Raw genomic sequence first — 22,798 nt, forward strand, 5'->3', positions numbered from 1 at the left:
GCCAACCGCACCCGCTGCAGCTTGCAGGCTGCTCCAGCTCACTTGTTGCTCCTCCACAACCTCCCTGGGCTCCTTATGCCCGCCTGGCCGCATGCAGCGGGGGGAAGCCCTGCTGGGTCGGTTGTAGGAGCCAGCTCGGCGCAGGGCCGGCTGCTGGGGATGGAGGAGGAAGGAAGGAGGCAGGGGACGGGCAGGGAGGTACAGAGCCAGAGAAATCAGCTGGGATCTGCTGCAGAAGGAGGGTAGGTCTGTTCGTGGTCAAGGTCCGCTCGCTGCGTCTCACCCACCAGTTCCACTCCCTTCGGTGCAGCTGGGAACAGCCATGGGGGTCCTGCGTGGGTCGCGGCCAGCCGCTGCCCTGCCCACGCAGCCCTTGTTGGCCGGGCGGCAAGGGCCAGCAGCATCGCAGGTGGCAGGAGGGGCTGGGGGCTCAGGGCAGGCCGCCAAGGGCTTTTGGCTTTGAGCGGAGGTGGCGTCTTCTCAGTAAAGGGAGCAAAGAGCATCAGGCGGTGGCTGTGCAGCCAGGCAGGTGGGAGGGTGGCAAGGCAGCCATCCCCCTGCTCTGGTGAGACGTGACCTATATTAAGCTCTAAACAGAGATGCAAATCTTGGCCCTGGTGCCTGCGGCTCCCCTGGGACGAGATGGGGCGAAAAGGTCCCGCTTCCACTCACACCAGCGTCGAGTCCTTGCCCGAGGCTCCAGGTTTGTGTGACAGCACGTTCCTCATCTCCTGGGTGACGCCGTGCCAGGGCTTGCCCTGTGCCTGCAGCAGGCCTGACTCTGCCGACAGCGTCCTGTGCGTTCGGGGCAGGTTGTAGCTCTCCTTCTCGGAGCGAAGCCCGGGGCTGCCCGAGGAGGTGAGGTTGCTGCTGGCCGGAGAGCCCAGCTGGGATTTGCGCTCCAGGAAAGGAGGGAAAGAAAACTCCCGGTGGATCTCGGGCCGGCTCCGGGGTGCAGCCACGTTCTTGTTGTTCAGATCGGTGGTGGAGGATTCGCCGTGCTGGGCAGAGTCGTTCTCGTACAGGGCGTGAGAGACCTCGGAGCGGCTGCGGCGCGAAACCTGGGAAGCCCGTACCAGGGCGTGCGTCACCGTGATCAGCAGGACGATGATGCCGGAGGAGAGGATACAGGCGCTGGCAATGCCGGCCTCCAGTTCGAACAGCAGCAGCATGTAGATGGCGAGAGCTGGAAGGAAAGGAGAGCGCAGAACATCTTGAGGACCCAGAAGGACTAAAGCGATGCAGCTTGACCTGCAAACTGCAGGCCCTGTGAGGGCTGGTCACCAAGAACAGGAAGCTCGCACTACGGGAATGAGGTGGCAAAGCCATTTGCAGAACAAACCCGATGCTGAAGTAGAAACTTGGCAGCTCACAAGCACTCAGCAACCAGTGCAGGATGTACGGTCTGGGCTGAAAACGCACCGTCCCTGCTGGGCTGTGCTGGTGGGAACCGAGCACTTGCCTGTTAGGTAGACGGAGACCCCGCAGCAGAACAAGCCGATGGCAACGTGGCGAACCGTCCGGCTGTCCAGAAGGAACCAGTCTGCCCTGCAAAACAGGCGAGAAAAATACAGGTCTGCGAAATCTCCTGGCCCTGGTTTCAGCACAGGAAAAAACGCTGATGCTCTGGCCCCTGCTGAGAAACTGAAACGCTGGTTTTGCATAGAGAAGAGGTTCAGAGCCAGCTCACGAGCCCAAGGACCGCTGCTGAATTCCCCCAGGGTGCTGGGTTGCACAGCTCTGGGGCCCATTGTTCCCGCTCTGGAACAGAAGATTTTGAGATCACTTGACATTCCAAGCTTTGGTTCCAGCTGTGCTTCAGAAATCAGATGGGGCCAGGGGCTCAGGAGAGAGAGACAAATGGCTGGAGGCTTTTTGCAGGTGCTTTGCCCCTGGTCAGCAAACCCTGAAGAGCAAGCAGGGAACAAAACTGAGGCCTGCCCAGCCCATCTCCCCCTGAAAGAAAGAATGACAAGTAAAGTGCTGGCGCCTTGAATTAAGCAAGGCCAGGTTCTCTCTTCGCCCTTGGGATTGGATTTCTGTGCTCAGCTCAGATTGCAAGCCTTTTGTCTGGAGGGGGCTTGGTACTTGAATTGTGCTTAAAACACATGAAAAGACCAGCTCCCTTCCAGCAGCGCCTTTGTCTCCCACCCAGCACCGACCCCTGCGCCTGCTGCCTGCACTTTCCACCCGCACGCTCGCCGCCGAGCCAACCCGCAGCCCTGGCGCCCACGGCTCTTGCTTGGGCATCTTCGGAGCCGGATTGACCTGGCAAACCTCAGTGCTCGCTGGGCTTTGGAGGCTGCTGTCACCAGAGGATGCCTCTGCTAATTGGGAGAGCAGGACGCGGTCGTTAGGGGATGCAGCATAGTGTGGCAGATGGGTGCCAAGCGACTCAGGGGGTTGGAAACACGAGTGCTCAGAGAGATGCTGGCAGGCCTGGATGCTGGGAAGCCACAGACAGTCCCTTGAAACAACTTGGGGTGCACAGGGCATGGCTGGTCCCGCTGGCCACCTTCAGAAGTCCCCATGAGCCGGTTGGAAACACGCCCCGGCTTTGACGGACCAGGCAAAGGGGCAGTGGCGCGACCATCCTCCTGGCCGGACCAGTTGCTCCCCTGCCATGCCAGCTCCTTCCACCCTGCGGGGTGAATTCGACGGCTGAGGATGCCGTGGCCTGGCCCCCTCCCCTCCTCCTGGGCTTCTTGTAGCCCCTCGGCCGATGCCGCCCGCTTGGGGAGCCTGCAGCCGGGAGCCATTAATAGACCCTGGACCTGCTCCCGCTCCTCGCTGCCGGCGGGGAAGAGCAGCCGCTTTGTTTTATTAATTACCTGAGTCGGGGGGGATTAGCGGGGAGGAGAAGGACTTTGTTTGGAGCTGGCTTCGACTATTGAGCGCAGCGCTGAGAAGCGGAGCGGTAATTCAGTGTGACAGGCCCAACGTGGGAAAGGTCCCTGGGACGTGAGCGGGTCCCCTAATGAAACCGGTGCCCAGCGGGGCCAGGCCAGCTCGGCCACGAGGAGATGGAGGCTAACGGCATCCCACATCGCTCAGCATCCCGCATCGTGGGGGAGAGGGGCTTCATCCTGCTTGGGGGCAGTGTTCCTGTGTCCCGAGAACCTGCCCTTTTCCTCCCAAAGAGGAATGGAACCTTCAGGTGGCAGCTGGGGAAACTGAGGCACGGCCAGACTAAGTGATCTGCTTGAGCTGCCGGGCAGAGGGACACCAACCCAGGGCTCCCAACCCTACCCACACCTCGGATCGCTGGCAGCAAAGCCAAAAGCAGCCTCTCGCTTTGCTGGGGCTCTGGAGCAGAGCACAGAAATATTATTTAAAATCAAATTGTTCGGGAACGGCTTTCCCGCTCAGCGAGACGTGCCGGCGGGGTCCACAGCCGCGCAGCGATGGTTGCTCTGCCCTGTAAGCCCTTGAACAAGTCGCTGCTGTTGGAGCACGGGCTGTCCCACGGCCGGCACGCTCCGGCTCTCTACCTGTGACTTCGCATCTGGCTGCCTGATTAGCTCTGCTCCTGTTTCACGCTCGGGATTTTTCAAAGTTGAACCTCACAACTTTGAGCGTTTTGCAGCCCGAATCAATACCAGATCTCAGACAAATTTGCAGCTGATGGGGAATTTTCTGCTGTAACAGTTTTCCAGCAGAAACTCAGCTCCCATGGAAAGCAAAGTTTGCTACGGGAACTTTGTGTTTTGCAGAAATACTTTGCTCTCCTTCATTAACGAATGCACCGAGCGTCAGCTTCATTTGAAGATGCCGAGAGGAGACGCTGCCGCTTGCTGGAGTGCCTCCAGCGGTCGTGCTCCACGCAGAGCACGAGGCATTGATGGATTTGTCTAATTAGGGACAAAACTAACTGTTGAAACATTATCATCTCCTTTAAATGAGTTTTGACTTGCTTAAGTCAGAGTGGACCCAAAACGGTCCTGTGGGGACCATCGCATGAGCTACATGGAGGGACCTCCATGTACAGAGCAGTTTCCACCGAGATGCGTTTAAATCTGATTATTTGCACGTTGCTTTTTTCTTTTAACCCAGGAGCGGAGCTGGGGCTGGCCGGGCCAGCGCAGGCGGACGAGCCACCAGCCCAGCCCAGGTCTCGGCGGAGGACGGAGAGGCGAATTGCTTTGGAAACAGTTTTGTAAGTGTAAACGTGCTGGTAATGATTAAGTCGACACATGTCTATGGTTAATGACCCCAGGCCTGCGGTCATTTGGGTGCTGCCCAAGTGACCCGTGCAGTCACCCCAGCAGTGACCCGAAGAGCCCAGCTCTCCCGCTACAAAGGGACAGATTTGGGGTGCTCCTGGGCACCGCGGCCAAGCCCGGCACGTCTTCTCTGCATCGTCCCTAGGGCTGGGCCGGGCTGGCAGGCTGCTGTGACCCCACACACTCCTACACGCCCCAAGAGGGACCCTAACGCACGGGCTGGGTTTACGCAGGGACGTTATCAGGGAAAAATGAAATAGCGTGCATTAGTGCAGCCAGGTGGCCGGGCTGCTATAAACTTGCTCCTGGTCAACACAGTCGCTAAGCACAGCTACACCCCAAATTAAGGGGCGCATTTACGGTGGAATTCATTGGCCAGAGATAACCCTGCGGCCCGGGCAGGCACCGCAGAGATGAATTTTGTGACATCCAAGTGCTCAGCGAGTGCCAGCAGCGTTGTTCGCTCCCCGCAACCCTGTCGCAGGGGCAGCGAGTGGGGGGCCCTGGCAAAGGCCGGATCGGGGGGTGCCGGAGGGGTCGGCAGGGCTGCGCATGAGCCCGGGCTGAGGGGACAGGCGCGCGGTGCCAGGTCCCGGGGCAGCGGTGCTGCCCTGCGCCCCTCACCCTCCGTGCACCCCCGGGGCCCTCCTTGCACCCCTCATTCCCCCACTCCCTCCTGCACCCCTCCAGCACCCTCCCCTCCCTGCGGACCCCCTTCCTCCCCAGCCCCCGGGTGCCCAAGACCCCTCTGAGCCTCCCCGGGGCTCCAGAGCGCCCGGTGCCCCCCCAAGCCCCCGCGGCTCTCACCGGTCGGGCCCGGGCTGCCCCCGGCAGAGCTCGGTGCTGAAGTAGCCGTGGAGGAGGCAGAGCAGGAGGCAGCTCACGTTGAGCACCAGGCAGAGCGCGGCCAGCACGGCCGACACCGGCAGCAGCACGGCGGCCGCCGGCTCCGGGAGAGCCCCTCGACCGGCACCGGGACCGCTGCGCCCCGACGGCAGCTGGAAGATGAGGCTGGAGGCGAGCAGGGCCATGGCGGCGGCCAGCGTGCCGAAGAGCAGCAGCACCGTCAGGGCCCGCTGCGGGTAGGCGGCCGGCATGGCGGGGCCGGTACCGGTAACCGGGGCGGGGGGGGGGGGATACCGGCAACCGGGGAGGGCACCGGGCCGGCAGAGCCGCTCCGCGCCGCCGAAGTTGCGTGCGCTCCCCGCCTCCCCCCCCCGCCCTGCTGCGGGATCTCGGACCGGGGAACCGGCCCCGGGAGCGGGACCCGGTACCGGGAGCGGGAACCGGTACCGGGAGCAGGAACCGGTCCCGGGAGCGGGACCCGGTACCGGGAGCGGGAACCGGCCCCGGCAGCGGGAACCGGTACCGGGAGCAGGAACCGGCCCCGGGAGCAGGACCCGGTCCCGGGCCTGGCTGCGCCTCCCTCCCTGCGCCGCTGCCCGGCCGGGGCGGGCCGGGGCGGGCCGGGGCGGGCCGGTCCTGCCCCCCGGCACGGCCCCCCCGCCTCGGGGGCTGCAGCCGAGCGGCTCCCCCGGGCCGCGACCCCCCGGGCAGCGGCTCCGCCCAGCACCCCCCCCACACCGGTCCCGGGAGCCTCCCGGGCCGGGGGCGGCTTTGGGGGGGGGGCGGACGGAGGGAGCAGGAGCGGGGGGCCCGGGAGCCCGCCGGGGCTCGGGTGGGCGGGCAGAGGGACGGACGGCCGGAGGGACAGACGGCCGGGCAGGTGCCGCAGCATTCGGTGCGGTGCATCCCCCGCCGCTCCCCTCGGCTCTCCCCGTTCCCAGGTTGAGCTTTTCCTGCTGCTGGGAAAATCCCGGGATCAGCCCCGCTGACGTTACCGCGGCCTCGGCGGGGAGCGGGCGGGGAGGGGGGCGGTGGGAAGGGGACACGGCGGTGGCCGGATCCTGCTCCTTCCCCTGGGAAAAGGAGCCTTCGGCCTCCACCTGCCACCGGAGCATCCTCACTGGGGCCGGGGCGAGCACCCAAAATGTTCTCAGTCCCGCAAGGCTGAGAAAGGAGCTGTGAGGCGCTGCCCTGCCGTCAGCCGCCGGCCCCTGGGGCCACCACTGGTTTCCCGTGTCTTATAAATATCCTGGGAAGCAGAAGTGCCTTTTCCCCCGGGATCCACCCCGCTAGCGGGTCCCCTCTGGGAATTGGGGAGCATTCCAGGAGGATTAATTCAGGAAAATTCACTCTACAGGTCACCTGTTACCTTGGGAAAGACCCCGCGCCTTGGGAGCGGTGGGGAAACTGAGGCAGAGTTTCCCCACTTAAACCCTCAGCCCCCAGAGCCGCAATTTCCCCCGCGCACGGGACAAGGGGACAGCGGGGTCGGGCCTTGCCGTGCATGTCCTGGGCACCCCGCCAGCGCCAGGCCGGGGGGCCGGCCGCGCCGCTGACTCCTCCAGCCTCGTGTCATCAGCGCCTGGCCCGTGCCCAAGCCCGGCTGTGGGATTTGGACGGGGTGACCTTTTCGTCTGGCGGAGGAGCGCTGCCCGCCGCGGCGCTGCCGGCCTTCCCGTCCCGCGTGGGTGGTTCCTTGCTGGCACCCTCCGCTCCGGCCGGACCCGCGCGGGACACGGGTTATTTTGAAAGCTGGTGTGTTGGCCTTGGCAGGCAGCGCGGGTTTGGCTCCCGGCTCCTTTCCAGCCCCACTCGCATTTTTTTGCCTGGGCGGGGGGGATGTCGGTCCCCAGGCCCGTGGCGCTGGCACTTGGCCCGACGTCCCCCGAACCAGCTCCCGGTGACGGTGTCTCTGTCCCTTCCCTGTGGCCGGGAGAGTGGCAGAGCGCCGTGTCCTACGGGCTGCGTCACTTGGGGTGCAACCCGGGGCACCCAGCAGCTTGGGCTCCCCAAAACCCCAGGACTTTGGGGCAGGAAGAGCCTCAAGAGGGAGCTCAAAGCTTTCACGCTGCCGAGCTGCAGCTTGCCGGGAGCAGCCAGGCAGAGCCCAGCCGGGGCACCCCCTGACCTGGGGGGTCCAGGCAGCCCCTGTGCCCAAAGAGGGGGTTCGGCTGCCGCAGCTGGAAGCAGCTCCGGGCCAGGCCAAGCCCCTGGGCAGCGCGAGGCAAAGGTGGGGGGACGGGGCAGGGAGGTCCCATGCCCCGAGCAGGTGAAGGGCCACCCCGCGTGTCCCCAAACCCCATCCCGGGGCGGGACGGGGCATCTGGATACGTCATCTCGGACTTTGCAGCTGCCGGGATGCTGCTCCGCGATGCTCTCGCACTTCTGTTCTCCCGCCCACCTCCTCTTCAGGATCAATTAAGATTATGAGCAGGGCTAATTAACAGTCTGCTAATTGCACTCTGAAGCCCTCTATAAATCATGAGCTTTAAAAGCAGATCTAAGAAAGATGTCACGTCCTTTCTGCCAGCGCAGCCTGCACCGCGAGCCTCGTCCAGAGAGTTCCCAGCTCTCCAGCCCCTCTTCCCAAACCCCCCAGGGCCGGGCCCAGATCCCCAGCATGGCTGGGGGGGGAAGGACATGTCCCCGTCATGGGGCTGGTGTAGGAGCCGATTTCCAGCGAGCCCTCGCTACCCCCGCTTCCCACCTGCTGCCCGGGTGGCTCCGCTCACGTAACAGGAGCTTGGGAATTGCATCAGTTCCCCCTCGCTGCTGTAAACATGGGTGCTCCCCACGGGAGCCACACGCCGAGCGGCTCCCGGACAGCCCTCCACCTCCCTGCCGCGGGCCGGAGGGAGTGGGACCCCTGGCACGGCCACAGCACCCGCCCGGGGGATGCCCGGCAGATCGTGGGCTCGGGGGAGCCAGAGTGTGGTGGTCACGGTCATCCCTGCGGCTGCACCGCGGCTTTGCCCCCGCCAAGGCAGAGGTCACACAAGGACAGGAGACAAGCGGGGCCGTGAGTTGGGCAGTGCCTTCTCTGGGGCTGATTTTGGGGTCAGGTTGGGACCCGAACGCAGAGCCAGGGTACATCAGCATCCCTCGAGCTCAGCTTCTGCTCCCCGCCCGGGGAAAAGCATCTTCTGAGCCCGGCTTCTCTGCGCCCTCCAGCCGGAACGCTGACCCCCAGCCCCGCTGTGCTACTCCCCTCCGTCAGACCCAGGCTGTCCGTGGGTCTGTCACCGCGTGACAGAGCAGCAGCTGCCTCCCCGCGCTCTGCAAAGTCCACTCCGGGTCATCCTCGTGGGCTTCAAGCCACAGGATCCACAACCACCGGCACCCTCCGGTCCCCGCTCGAGATGCTCCGGAGCAGAACGGGTTTCCGCCACCTTCCCCAGGCTGGGAGCGGGGATGGTGCCAGGAAATCCCAGCGCTGGATGGCCCCGAGTGTCACCGGCGCCCGTCCCCACCCTCCGTGCCGGGTTGTGGGGGGGGGGACGCGGCGGTGTTTGGGGTTTGCAGGCGTTGGGTTTTGCTTTTCGTTGAAGCGGGTCGCCGGCAGCACGTGAGCTGCGCGCAGAGGTTTCGCTCGGCGTCCCCAGTGCTTCCTCGCAGCCTCCCTCGGGTTATGTCACTGCGGTTCAGCGGCCCCCGCGCAGGGTTCCAGGGCCACCGGCTGCAAGGTGGCCTCGCTGGGGGACAGGGGCAGGAGCACGGGGCAGCCCCCCGAGGGCAGCCCCCCGAGGACAGGTCACTTCATTTTCTAAAAATAAAAGATAAAAACCAAGAGGGAGCGCGGTGGATGTTTCCTTTCGGAGCTGCAAATCATTGGCGGGGTTTCAAGCTGATGAGTTTGGGGTTTTTTTGCTATGGTTTTGCTGAGCCCTCGGTGACCTTGGGGACCGGCACCCCTCAGCCCTGTGGCAGAGGGGACCGGCGGTGCTGGGGGGGGGTCTCCTGAAACCAAGAGGGGGATCCCAGGGGTCTGGTGTGGGCCAAACCCGGAGCCTGGCCCTAAACCTGCGCCCAGGACCCCTCAGCCTGAGCCTGAGCCCCCCGGCGAGGGCACTGTGTCCCCCGCGCCCCCCCGGCCATCACCCCCACCCCAGCCCCCCAAATTCCCACAAACTCTCCCACATCCTCCCTTGTCAAATCCCCCACCCCAGCCCCCCCGTCCCCCACCTTGCCCCCACCCCAGCCCCCCAATCCTCCTCCTCACCTCCACCCCAGCCCCCCCGTCCCCCACCTCGCCCCCACCCCAGCCCCCCAATCCTCCTCCTCACCTCCACCCCAGCCCCCCCCGTCCCCCACCTCGCCCCCACCCCAGCCCCCCAATCCTCCTCCTCACCCCCACCCCAGCCCCCCCGTCCCCCACCTCGCCCCCACCCCAGCCCCCCAATCCTCCTCCTCACCTCCACCCCAGCCCCCCCGTCCCCCACCTCGGCCCCACCCCAGCCCCCCAATCCTCCTCCTCACCCCCACCCCAGCCCCCCCGTCCCCCACCTCACCTCCACCCCAGCCCCCCAAATTCCCGCTAACTCTCCCACGTCCTCCCTTGCCAAATCCCCACCCCAGCCCCCAATCCCCCCTCCAGCCCCCCCAATCTCCACCGATCCCCCCCCAGCCCCACGCCCACCGGGCCCTCCCCCGCCCCTCCACCTCCACCCCGCCCCGTTTCCCGGCAGAGGCGGGGATATGCAAATCATCCCCGTCGCGTTGGCCAATGGAGAGCGAGCCCGGCAGCGCTATGCAAATCTCTCGGCGGGGTGGGCGGGGATATGCAAATGTTGCCGGCGCGGCTCGGGCAGGCGGCGGGCGCGCGCTGCTCCGGGGACTCGCACCGGACCGGGACCGGGGCCGGGGCCGGGGCCGGGGCCGGGACCGGGACCGGGACCGGGACCGGACGGCGGCGGGGCCGCACCGGGGCCGGGCACCCGCGGCCGAGCCGGCGGGGAGCTGCCGAGGAGGAAGAGCCGGTGTCCAGGTGCGTGTGCCGGGGTGGGGAAGGGGGAGTCCCGGGTTGCACCGAGGCGCGGCCGCGCTCCGGTGTCACCGGTACCGGGGAAGGGGCGGGGGAGGGTGGCGGGAGGCAGGGGCAGCCGCGCAACCCCCAAAGCCGGTCCTTCTGCCCCGACGGGGCTCCCCCTCCGCGGCGGGCGGCCCCACGCACCCACCAGCCGCCCCGTCGGGGCGCTCGGGCTGCGGGAGCGGTGCCGGCCCGGGGAGGTGCCGGTGCGGCCGGGCCGGCGCCCCGCGGGCTGCCCTGGGCACGGCGGAGCCCCGGCCCCCGCCCCGCCGTCTAGGGATGGCGGGCTATAAAAAGCCTGTGGTTTGCGCCGCGCTCGGGGCGGTTATTTTTACTCGTCTCTGTGCAGGGAGGAACGCCCGGGTTTAACCCAAAAGTGCAGCCTGGATGGCAGCCGCCCTGCCCGGGCCCCACCGGCCGCCCCTCCGCCACCCCCGGGCCCGCCGAGGCCTTGGGGCACTGGGGCTGAGCCCGCTGCACAGGGGGGAAACTGAGGCACGGCGCCGCGGGGCTGTCGGCTCGACGGGGAGTAAGCAGCAAGGGTGCTGGTGACGCAGCGCCGGGACATCCCGATGCAGGGCCAGGGCCTGATGTCACCGCAGCTTCGCCGGGGTTGCCGCACCGGCCTGGCAGTTCGTGACACGTGCCGAATTGCAGCCCGGTTCCTTACCGCTCCCGGGTGGGGATGTGACCCGTCCGTGGCTCTCGCCAGCGTGTGGCATCTCCGGCATGTCGCGGCGCACGTGAGCCTCCCTCCGTTGCCCGTGCCCACGAGGAGAGCGAGGTGGATCCTTTGCCGGATCCTCCTGCCCACTGCAGCCGCTTGCCAGCGAGTCCCCGTCCCCAGGGCTTTACTCTTTTAATGAGAGAAAGTTTCCCAGAGCTGCGGGCTCTGGAGATGGGGTTTCGCAGGTGATGAATTAACGTGGCAGCTGGCGGGTGAGCTGGAAGGCAGGGACCTGTGCCGGGTGACGATGGGCTGTGCCCCCTTGCTCCATGCGCATCCCTTGGGGCGTCGGGTACCGGTTGGGAAGGGAGCGTGGGCAACCCGGCCGGGGAGCCGGATCCTGGCCCTTTTCCACGGCGCTGGCTGCCAGCTGGACACGGCACCCGCGGGTGACGTGTGGGGGAGACCTGCTCAGCTGGAGGGGGGGGATTTGGGATGTAGATGCAGGCCCCACATTTGGTTTAGGATGCCAAACGTTCCAGCTTGCCTCCGAGCCCAGGGCACTGATGATACCCCGGTGCTGAGAGCCGGCCGGCGCAGCAGCAGGGAAGGAAAGCGGGTTTGGGAAAATTTGCGTGGTGCAAGGGGACGGGGATTCCTGCTGACACCTGGGAGAAGCATCCCAGCAGCGAGGGGGCTGGAGAGGCCAGCATGCCGTGCTGCCGTGGGGGTGCCCAGAAGGAGCTGGGGAATGAGTGAATTTAAGACCTTTGGATTTCCCTACTCTTCACAAGAATTACAGCAGGATCGTCAGGAGCAAACCAGGTTTATAAACCACGCAGCCCTCATGCCACGGGGATGGGCTCAGGCCAGCCAGCAGCAACTTCTGGCTGCCCCCGGCAACAACGAGCATCATTTCCCGTATTAAAGCCCAGCTGCAGCTTGGGGCGGCCCAGCCCCACGGGAACAGCGTGTTTCTTCCCTTGGCTGCTGCCAGCGGCGTTGCCGATGCTGAGCAAAAAAGGTGGTCTGGGCTCTGGAGGGGGGTCTGTGGCGTCCCTCTGTCTTTCCAAGGGAAAGAGCTGCTTCATTTTTCGGGGACATTTCAATCCTCCAATCCTTCCTCCTTCCACACAGTCATTTTGGAACCGAAAAGCCTCCGCCCATCGCCGCGCTTCACCCGACGGCACCGGGCCACGGCGGTGCTGGGTGCTGGCAGGACTTTCGGTCTGCGTCACCCCGAGCAGGGCTGGAGCCGGCGCGGGGCCGGGGCTGGATGGCAGCCGGGTCCCCCTGAGCCCAGCCGAAGCCGGGGTTTGGCTCTGGAAAGGCGCAGGGCAATGCCATAGCCGGGCCCCGTGCTGGGATGGGGTAGACAGATGAAATCTAATTGCCCCCCGGGACTTTGCTGGGTGCTGGGGTGATGCTTGTGAGATGGGGAAAGGTGCGTAGTGGAGGCGAACCCCGTGTCCTCAGCGCCCTGCCGTGCCCTCGGTGCCCCGGCAGCACCCCGTCCCCTCCGGACTCTCCTTTCCCCTGCTTCCCAGCAGGCTCCTCCTGCCTTCCCCGCTCCCCTTCCCGCGCTGCCAGCCCCACTCTGGTTTATACTGGTTAGTTGTTTAAACAACCTATAAAAAGCAGAAGGGCCTGTCAACCCCCAGCAGAAACCCTGGTAAACTTTGACTTTTCCCTGTGCCGGGCTCGGGATGCTGCTCGCACCACGAGGCCCCAGCGCTGCCGGTCCCCGGGGACCGGTGAGAGCCGGGGCCACGTCCCCCGCTGGGAGCGGGGCAGCACCGGCCAGGGATGGATGCGGCCCACGGTGGTCCCAGCACCACGTGTCCGGCTGTGACGGGTGGTCCTGGAAGCCCCTTTTCAGGCCCGTTTGCCCTCCCAGCTCCGGCGAGGCAGTGTCTGGCCTGGCCCCCCCAAGGATTTCGCTGCTCCTGGCTCAGATTTTCCCCTCCCAGCCAAGCTCGCTGCTTCTCCCTGTAAAAGATGGGATGGAAACTCTTTCTCCTACTTTAATTGATCCTTCTCTCCAACAAAACGCTTTCTGGAAGCTGCCGAATGCCAACAGAGGGTACTTTCTGGCCGCTATCTCCCCACCCCTATTTCCACCCAGCCACCCCCAGCTTTCAGATGTGCAACAAAATCCCTGTAATTTGGTGAAAACAGCTTTTTTCTCCAGTTTCTACATCGATGCTGCTTTGTGCCATGGGCATGGGAGAGGTAGGAGGATGAAATGCTGGGGAGCTCAGAGACCCTGACCTGATTCCACTTTGACTTTAGGATAAACTTGGTGAATTTAACATTTCTGGGATCCTTCAGGGATGGAGAAGGATGTAAAGGTGTCAAAGGCAGCGCTGGGACCCCCCGGTACCACGCCGAGCATCCCACGCCGGGACTGCGGCACACAGAAAAACACGTCGCTCTCAAGAGGCTCGCTTCGTCTCAGCGCGCTAATTAGGAGCTGGGATAGGAAGTTTACACGCTCCGGCATGATGCCAATGACCCCGAAAGATGTAGAGGATCCGGGGAGTTAATTATAAACCTCGCTGCAGCCCAGGGGTTGGGGTGACACCTCGCTGCGGGTGCTGGCAAAGGGACAGCGGGGACCAGGGGCCGTGCCTGGGCGTGGAAGCCAGCCCGGTGCGTGCGAGCGAGCAGAGAGCCCGGGCTAAAGATAAGCGCGCGTGGGAGGGAGCGGAGGCCGGCAGGATGCCAGGCAGCACGGGAGCCTCTGCCCGGCGCAGGCAGGGGAAAGCGTCTCCTCTCCGAAAGGTTCTGAGGGCTCGAGAGCTTTGCTCGCGCTGGGTTTTGTCGGCCTCGTTCGTAATGACGATGCTGAAGGATGCTTCGTCCCTGCAGCCGGCCTGCGTCGTTGGTCCCCATCGCGGCTGTGAGGAGCCGTTTGGGCGAGGTGGGACGTGGTGGAGACCAATGCAACGAGCGGCTGCGCGGTTTCTCCAGGGCCAGCACCCCAACCCCGCTCCCTCCTGCTCGGGGGTCCCCGGCCATGAGCCCTCACTGGACGCCGGCTCCTTACGGGAGCCAGGCTGCTCCCTCGACGCTGTCCCTGGCCATGGGGACAAGGCTGGAGGCTGCCACCTCGCTGGACCGCGGGACGGAGGTGGCAATGCCGGGCAGAGCCGCCCCGTTGCGCCCGTCACCGCCGGCTGCGATAATCCGCCTGCAGCTGTAATGCTGCTTATCGCCTTATCACCCGGCGCGGCAATTAAAATCCAGAGTGAAAGTCCCCCCTCCCCTCCCAGCCATTAATACCTGCCTGGAGGGAACAGAGCGCCCGTGCCCTGCCGCACTGCGGCGGCCGAGGCACCGAACCCCGTGGAGGCAGCGAGCCGAAATGCCTTGTACCCCGCTCCCAGAGAGCATCCGTCCCCTGCCCCGCGGCCGGGCCGAGCCCCGCGCCCATACTGCAAGACCCCGGCACGTGGCACGGTGCCGGCGGCAGCAGTGGCCTGGTCAGGGCTGTGCATGTCCCCACCAGTGCTGCATGGCCACGGTGGCCGAGCGGCCGGGGCGATGCCCCAGGAGGAGCGGAGCCGTAATGAGCTGCTCCGGGAGGCGGCTGATGAAACCGCCCCGCGTGTTGCACGAGGCCTCAGTTTCCCCGGCGGGGGAACGAGCCGCCCCGCGCCCAGCCCGCGGTGAGCGTGCCATGACTCCGGCTGCGGCGGGTTCCCGGCTCCCCCGGCCCAGTGGTGCTGCGGCTGCCGCTTCCTCTTGCCTCCCACCCCCGCCTGCTATTCTGGGCTGGGGCCCCCGCAGCATCGCCCCGTGGGTGCTGGTACCCCTCAGGTCCCTGCAGCGTCATCCCGTGGGTGCTGGTACCCCTCTGGGACCCCCATGGCATCACCCCGTGGGTGTTGGACCCCCCCTTGGGACCCCCATGGCGTCACCCCGTGGGTGCTGGAACCCCCTTGGGACCCCCATGGCATCACCCCGTGGGTGTTGGACCCCCCTTGGGACCCCCATGGCGTCACCCCATGGGTGCCGGTACCCTCCAGGTCCCTGCAGCGTCACTCCATGGGTGCCAGTACCCCCCGGGACCCTCGCAGCGTCATTCCATGGGTGCCGGGACCCTCGCAGCATCATTCCGTGGGTGCCGGTACCCTCCAGAACCTTGCAGCGTCACCACATGGGTGCCGGTACCCCCCGGGACCCTCACAGCGTCACTCCGTGGGTGCCGGTACCCTCCAGAACCTTGCAGCGTCACCACATGGGTGCCGGTACCCCCCGGGACCCTCACAGCATCACTCCGTGGGTGCCGGTACCCTCCAGAACCTTGCAGCGTCACCACATGGGTGCCGGTACCCCCCGGGACCCTCACAGCGTCACTCTGTGGGTTCCGGTACCCTCCAGAACCTTGCAGTGTCACCACATGGGTGCTGCTACCCCCCCCAGGTCCCTGCAGCATCACTCCATGGGTGCTGGTACCCACCTGGGACCCCCACGGCATCACCCGTGGGTACCGGTACCCCCCAGGTCCCTGCAGCATCACCCCATGGATGCCGGTACCCCTCTAGAACCCCTTCATCATCACCCCAAGGGTGCTGGTACCCCCCCGGTACCCCCACAGCATCACCCTGTGGGTGCCAGTACCCCCAGGTCCCTGCAGCGTCACTCCATGGGTGCTGGTACCCCTCTGGGACCCCCACAGCATCACCCTGTGGGTGCTGGTACCCCCCTGGTACCCCCACAGCATCACCCTGTGGGTGCCAGTACCCCCAGGTCCCTGCAGCGTCACTCCATGGGTGCTGGTACCCCTCTGGGACCCCCACAGCATCACCCTGTGGGTGCTGGTACCCCCCTGGCACCCCCGCAGCGTCACCCCGTGGGTGCCAGCACCCCCGGGCCCCGCTCCCAGAGCACCCTGGACAGGCAGATGCGGCTCCGCCGCAGCCCAGAGCTGTGCCGGTGCCCTGGGGTGGCTGCTGCCCCGTGTCCCCTGCCCTGCAGCAGCACGGAGCGGGGGACACGGCCAGGCATTGGGGCGGGCTGGGGCCAGGTAGGGGCTTACAGGATCAGTCCCGGCGTAGGGACCCTCTCCCCCTGTGCTTCCCGCGCTGCTAGAAACGGGGCCGTCGGAGCAGGGCGTCGGGGTGCCGCGGCAGCTGAGGACCTGGGGGTGGCGGCCCCAGCCGAGGGGGCCCTTGGCAGTGTTTCATGTCCTTGCTGCAGACAGGGGGACACGTCCTTCTGTCCCCAGCACCCTGCAGCCTTTAAAAATCCCCCCGGGGTGAGGCTGAGCAGGGATGTGGGGACTCGCAGCCAGGTGAGCATCCCCTGACCCAAACCCAGCTGCGAGCTGGAGCCCCCTGTTCCAGCCCCTGTTTCCGCACCCCAAATTAAAGATTGTGGGATGGGGGTGGGCAGGCGAGGGCTGACCCCTCCGGGCATTCCTGGCCACGTACCTGGGAGTGCCCTGGCCCGGTGCTGTGCCGCAGGTGTCGGCGCTGGGAGGGCTGCAGGAGCAGCCCTGGCCCTGCGTGGGCAGCAGAAATCGTTGGGAAAACCTCTGCCTTTTCACCAGGGAACCGCTGGCTTTTTCCAGGGGGGCTGGGGTGGTCTCGGCACCCCCTGTACCTTGGTGTCGTGCGTGGGCCCCGGGACACAGGGTGGCAGCGGGGCCGTGGGAACGGCAGCGCAATTTCCTTCCATAAATTAAAATTAGTTTTGATCAGCTAAATATAGCAGCTGAGCAAGATGGTAAATGGCAACGTGCTTGAGAGGGGGAAGCGGGACAAGCCGGGGCACTGGGGGAGCGAAGGGATGGCCGGTCCCCAACCTGCACCCCTGGGGTGCATCCCTGCCATGGGGGGGGGGGCTGCTGGCTGGGTTTGGGGGGCTCCTGGGGTGTCTGCTGTCCCCGGGGAGCCGCAGCACAGAGCTCCCAGCCCCACCGGCTTCCCAGCTCGGCTCTTGCCCCGTGGCCATGCCTTGGGGCTGGCGGGTGCCAAGCTGGACCAGGTCTGCACCCAAATTGGGGTGGAGAAGCTGGGTGCAAGGGTCCCGTTGGGAGGGTCCTGATGCCATCCATGACTCTGCACCAGGCTGCAGTGGCACCGGAGCATCCCAGAGGGGTTTTGGGGTGACCGGGGCTGGGGGATAAAGAGAGGAACAAGAATTGGGTCCCTGCGGCAGAGGGGATGTCACAGGGGGTGTCACAGCCCTGTGCCGGGCTGCAATGGGTGCTGCGACCGGGGTGGGATGCAGGGTCCCCCAACTCTTGCCCTTCCCACCGCCGGCTCACAAGGCCCAAAGAGGTGGGTGGTTTCGCTTTGCTGTCTCCTCATACAGCCACTTCCTGACCTGTGAATGGCGGAGGTCAAATATAGTCTGCTCACGTTAGAGAAAAAAAAAAAAAAAATTAAAAAAAAAATAACCTTGAACCTAAAAACAGCCCTTTTGTTTTATGGACCCTCCCCACAGCCAGCCCGGCCTCCCTTATAACCGCCCTCCCCAGCCACCGGACCCGCCGGTGAACAGCATCAGCGCACGGGGCAGGGTCGGAGCAGCCCCCACGGCTCCGGGTGGGCGCTTGGGGATGCGAAGACTGATCCCATGTTCGCGGCAAGGGAGCCGGCACCGCGGCTTTCCAGCCGGCACGCGCAGGCGCTCGGGTCCCTGGGGCCGGTGTGGGCTGGAGGTGATGGAGCCGGGGCGGTGGAGTCAGCCAGACACAGCTAAGGGTTTTTTCCCCCGCTGCCCCAGCAGAATTTCCCAATTTTTTTTTCATTTTTCGGTTTGCCACTGGTTTTGCTGAAAAAAAAAAAAATTGCTGAAACTTCCTCTGAAAACTTTTTTTTTTTTTTTTAGCAAAACTTATTTTTGGTGGCTGGAGGGGCGAGGAGGTGCGTGCGGTGCCGGGGCGGATGTTCGCTCAGGCTGGCCACAGGGCTCAGGGGCTTCTCACTCTCTTCCAGCCCCGCCTCGAGTGTAGGAGGCGAAAATGGGCCGGAAAAAAATACAGATCAGCCGAATACTGGATCAGCGGAACCGGCAGGTAGGAGCCGCGTGGGGACGAGGGGGACGGGGAGCCGCGAGGCCACGAAGGGAGGCAAAGCCGCTCTGCTCCCACCTTCCCCACGGGTGTCGGGTCCCCCGGAGCCGCAGGGGGTTTGGGCAACCAGGAGGAGGATGTGGGGCCGTATCCAGGGGTCCTGGGTGCAGCATCCCATCCTCTTCCCTGCTCTGCAGGTGACCTTCACCAAGCGGAAATTCGGGCTGATGAAGAAGGCGTACGAGCTGAGCGTCCTGTGCGACTGCGAGATCGCCCTCATCATCTTCAACAGCACCAACCGCCTCTTCCAGTACGCCAGCACCGACATGGACAAGGTGCTGCTCAAGTACACGGAGTACAGCGAGCCCCACGAGAGCCGCACCAACTCCGACATCCTGGAGGTAGCGGCGGGGGGCGGCCGGGGGGGCCGGGGCGGGCGAGGGACCCCGCTCACTGCCCCGCTCCCCGCAGACGCTGAAGCGCAAGGGGCTGGGGCTGGAGAGCCACGAGCTGGAGCTGGACGAGGGGCTGGATGCCGGGGAGAAGGCACGGCGGCTGAGCGAGGGCATGGACCTCTCGGTGGCACGGCCCAGGTTTTATGTGAGTCGCTGCCGCCCCACGGCGCGGGGGGCTAGGGACCCCGAGGGTCCCCGTCCCCTCCCTGTCCCTCACCTCCGCTTTGCCCTGCAGAGCCCGGCACCGCTGCCCGAGGCAGCCTACGGCAGCTCCCCGCCGGCCGCCGACGGATCCCTGGGCAGCACCAGCAGCTCCCCGCAGGGCCAGGGCCACCCGCCCGCCTTCAAGCCAGCAGCACCGAAGCCACCGGGACGCCCGCCGGGCCCGCTGCCCCCAGGTAGGCTGGGACCCATCGCCCGGGGCTGCTGCAGGGGACAAGGTCCCCGTGGTGGGCACCCCATTCCCGCCAGCCCCGCGGGGATTTTCCCAGCCGGGCGCCGCATGCAAAGCTCCTCTCGCAGTATCTCCCGGGGACTTACCGGGAGCGGGGCCGGGGCGGGTGCGTGGGCAGGTAGCGCTGCCGCAGCTGTGGAAACACCGTCCCCTGCCTCCCCTCCAGCTGCTTCCTGCGCCCCGCCGGCACCCGGCACCCGGCTGGCCCCGGCACCCCAGGCACCCCGCACCCACAGCTCCCTCCCGTGCGGCACAGCTCGGAGCTGGGCACGAGGGGCTCATCCTGCCCGGTGCGATGGCACCAGCCCAGGGTGGTGACGGGGACGCGGGTGCCTCCGGGGCCACGCAGCAGAAAAGCAGCTGGAAAAAATGATGCTGGGGCTTGACCGGCGGAAACCCCCCGGGTGGGTGGAAGGTGGGACAGGGCGATATTCCCGGTGCAGGATGCAGGCGCGCAGCATCCCTGTCTCCCTGGAAGGGGACGGTGTGGTGGCCCCAGGCACGCTGGATGTCCCCGCAGAATATCCCGGCCGCTCCTTCGGGAGCTGGGGCAAGGGTGCTCCCCGCAGCAGAGTCCGGCCGGGGAGATTTGCAGCCACCACCTTCGCGCTCCGTTTCCGCTCGCAGCGTGTGGCCGCGGCGGTCCGGGGGCGGCCACCGCAGCCCAGGTGCGCCGACGGCCTCGTGCAGGAAGTGGGTTTGCCAGAGCGCGGCACCGTGCACGCACGCATGGCCGCCCGCGGCGACGAGGGCACCGGGGCCACCAGCCGCAGCCGTGGGGATCCCCCCGAGGACCGGAGCCCCTGGCACCCCGCATTCCTCAGGGTCACCCTGTGCGTCCTCCTGTCCCTCTGTCTGTCCAGGTATCGGCTACCCCCTCTTCCCCGCCGGCAGCCTGAACCGAGCCCTGGCCACCAAGACGCCCCCGCCGCTGTACCTGGGGGCAGAGGGCCGGCGCGGCGAAGCCCACGGCAGTTTGGCGAGCGGCCGGAGCGGCGGCAGCACGGCGGTGAGTGCCGGGGCGGGGGGCACCGGCTCTGCGGTATCCGCTGCCTCGGCTGGCATGGGGGGACAGTGCTACGGGGGAGGCGGTGGGCAGCCCCAGCATGGCCCCGTCGCTGGGACGTGTCCCTGCATGCGAGACAAAGCCCCCCCCCAAATCCATAGCCCCCCGGGGTGGGCTGGCTCTGGGTCCTCAGGGTGCCTCTGGTGCCCAGGGAGGGGGTCGGGACCCCCTGGCCGTGGGGTTTCCCTGGGGGTGGGTGCCAGCAGGGTGCTCGGTGGCCGCGGGCACCCCCTCCCCAGCAGTGACACCACGGGAGGGGACAGCAGGGCAGGTGGTGAGGGGACCCCCCAGCTCGCTGCAGCCAGGCATTTCCCAGCAAGTCGCCGTGCCCGTGTCCCCGGGGCCACGCGGACGTCCCCTGCCCAAATTCAGCGAGGAGCTTCGCTGACCCTCTCCCACCTCCTCTTCCCCAGCCGGGCACCGGGGCTTGGCTGGGGGGGCATGGGAGGGGGCTGGGGGGGCAGATCGTGCATCCTGGGTCTCCCAGGGGGTCGGCAGCACCAAGGCTGACAGGGGGCACCCCGCTTTCCCCACAGCGGCCGCTGTACCCCGCTCTGCAGACCCTGAGCCCCGTGCTCGCCCCGGGCAGCGCCAGCGTCCCGAGCCACAGCCTCGCCGGCTTCCCCTTCCTCGCCCCGGCCCAAGCGGGTAAGTCCTGGCCCCTCGGCCCTGGGACAGCATGGACCCCCCACTCCCCTGGCCATAGACCCCCCCCCAGCTCCTGCTCACTCTTGGCCTCCTGCTCGGCAGAGTTCGGGGCTGGCGAGGCCCCGCCACCCCCCAGCTTCCTGCAGCCCGGCCCCACGGCGTGGCAGCACCCACGGGACATGGCAGTGCTGGGGTAAGGATGGGGGACGGCGGCGGGGTGGGGGGACGGGGAGAGCGCGGGTTGGGGATGAGCCTGTTCGTGAGGAGCTGCTGCACCCATGGGTGCCACCTCCCAGCCCTGGGTGCTGCCGGCACCCGCCGTGCTGGAGTCTGTCCAGCTTCACCCCAAAACCAGGGTGCACGGGGTCGCCCCCCCCCGCCCGCTGCCGTCGGCAGAGCCTATTTTGAACCAGATTTCCCCAGGGGACCTGGTCCCCATGTCCCCTCTCCGTCACGCACCAGGTTCCCAGCAGCCATGCCAGGCGCGTGGGTGGGTGGCTGCCTGGTGCCCGGCTGGTTCGGAGCTGGTACGTGAGGTGAGTTTGGGGGGTCTCAGCGCCGCTAGGGAGGAGTGGGGGGTGAGCTCAGCCCCTCCCCACCCCATGCACCTCGGCAGGGGATGCAGGGAGACCCGGCTTCACTCCTCCTCCCCTCTCACCCCAGGGTCAGCAGCCGGATCGTCCCCGCCGAAGAGGCGGCCGCAGCCCCCGGCACCTCCCCGCAGCACCAAGCCATCAGCATCAAGTCGGAGAGGGTCTCCCCAGGACTGGGCTGCCCCTCGGGCACCCCCCAGCCCCCCCTGGCCAGCCTGGCCTCCCTGAGTGAAGCCTCCCGGGGCCCCGGAGAACTCCAGCCGCGGGACGACTACGCCAAGGGGTACCCCTACCCCCTGGGGCCCCCCCGGCCGCTGGCGGAGGAGCAGCGGGCCCCCGTCCCCGTGCGACGGGTGCAGGCCATGGACGCTTGGCAGAGATAGCGAGGCTGATGGGGTGCAGGGGCAGGGGGCCGAGCCTGGGGGAGCAACCCCCCGCTTCGCCCCCATCCTCGGACCCCCGGGAAGCCCCCCCCACCCTTTGCAATGCTGCCGGGGGGGTCGGCGGTGCCGCAGGGCCTCCCGCGGGGTGCCGGTCCCCCACCCTGGGGCTGCAGCTCCCGGCAACCCCCCCCTCCCCTCCCCGGTGCCCCCCACATGCCACCGCCCCCCCCCAACCTGCAGCTCTGCCCCCCAGCCCCCTGCGAGGCCAGGACCCCACGGGCGAGGAGCGCTACCCCGGTGCCCTGTCCGGTTCCGGACACTGTACATCCCCGTCCGTCCGTCTGTCCCTGCGCCAGCGTGTCCCCAGCAAGCGGGAATGGCTGAGAAGTGCCACGGGGTGGCAGCAGGACTGAGAGCACCCGCGCCAGCTCCAACCCTGCACACCCCTGGCCCAATCCTGCACCCAGCCGGGGCGGCTGCCGGGGTCCCGCGGCGAGGTGGGAGGGAGGGAGGGAGGCAGCCGGGGGTGGGGGTGCTGCACCCCCGGCCCAGGGGCTCTTTTCTATTTATTATCTTCTCACCAATAAAGAGATGGGGGTGTCTGGGTGTCTGGCGTGAGCTTCTTGGGGTCAGGCGGCGCGACTCAGGGTGGCTAACGAGGTGGCAGGTCATTAATGTCCCCAAGGGGGGATGTGGCCCATGCCCTGACCCCCTTTGGCTCAGCGTTGCCATCCCCCATGCCCCCCAAGCTCAGCGTTGCCGTCCCCCGTGCCCCCCAGGCTCAGTGTTGCCGTCCCCCGTGCCCCCCAGGCTCAGCGTTGCCATCCCCCACGTCCCTTTCGGCTTGGTGTTGCTACCCCCCGTGCCCCCCAGGCTCAGACCTGCCTCTCCAGGGTCACTGACCAGCAAGGTGGGTGACAGCCGGGTTCCTGGGGCCCAGCCACGCTGCTCCCACCCCTCAGCACCCTGGGAGACCCCAAAAAAGCTGCTCAGAAGCCACAGCCTGGTGCTGGGAGGGGGCGGGAGGAGGAAAAACCCCTTCTGTGCCCTTAAGGTCGGCATCGGTGGGGGCAAGTGGGCGTTAAGGGTGAGGGTGGGACTGGCCCAGCTGAGCTTCGTCCCTTATAGCTCGGGGCTGGGGTTTCTGCTGCTCCTGGGGTAGGCAAGCATCCCCTAGGGTGGGCGAGCATCCCCCTGGGGCGGGCGAGCATCCCCTGGGGCGGGCGAGCATCCCCTGGGGCCGGCGAGCATCCCCTGGGGCCGGCGCTGTGCTGGCCGTGGCCATGGCCGTGCTGCTGAGAGGTGAGCGAGGAAGAGGGGGGACCCGGCTTTGGTAGTGCCCATCGTGCTCTGGTTTCGGGGGTGGCGTGGGTCCCCCCCCAGCGCTGCCTGGGCACCCGCAGGTTGGGA

General features: G+C 66.7%; 2 protein-coding genes across 2 annotated transcripts; one reads left to right on the forward strand and one right to left on the reverse strand.

The window, feature by feature from the left end:
* Positions 1-668: 668 nt before the first annotated feature.
* On the reverse strand, positions 669-5,320 carry TMEM221 (transmembrane protein 221). Its single transcript, XM_075723882.1, has 3 exons — positions 5,031-5,320; positions 1,463-1,548; positions 669-1,186 (listed from the first exon to the last, which is right to left on the reverse strand). Exons 1-3 carry the CDS (start codon positions 5,318-5,320, stop codon positions 669-671), a joined length of 894 nt encoding a protein of 297 aa, XP_075579997.1.
* A 12,418-nt stretch (positions 5,321-17,738) lies between these two features.
* MEF2B (myocyte enhancer factor 2B) lies at positions 17,739-21,388 on the forward strand. The gene is made up of 8 exons (XM_075723900.1): positions 17,739-17,792; positions 17,987-18,190; positions 18,261-18,389; positions 18,480-18,642; positions 19,562-19,707; positions 20,301-20,412; positions 20,515-20,605; positions 21,076-21,388. Exons 1-8 carry the CDS (start codon positions 17,739-17,741, stop codon positions 21,386-21,388), a joined length of 1,212 nt encoding a protein of 403 aa, XP_075580015.1.
* The last annotated feature ends 1,410 nt before the right edge of the window (positions 21,389-22,798 follow it).

This window comes from Pelecanus crispus, chromosome 20, assembly GCF_030463565.1.
Source record: "Pelecanus crispus isolate bPelCri1 chromosome 20, bPelCri1.pri, whole genome shotgun sequence".
Taxonomy (NCBI): Eukaryota; Metazoa; Chordata; class Aves; order Pelecaniformes; family Pelecanidae; genus Pelecanus; species Pelecanus crispus.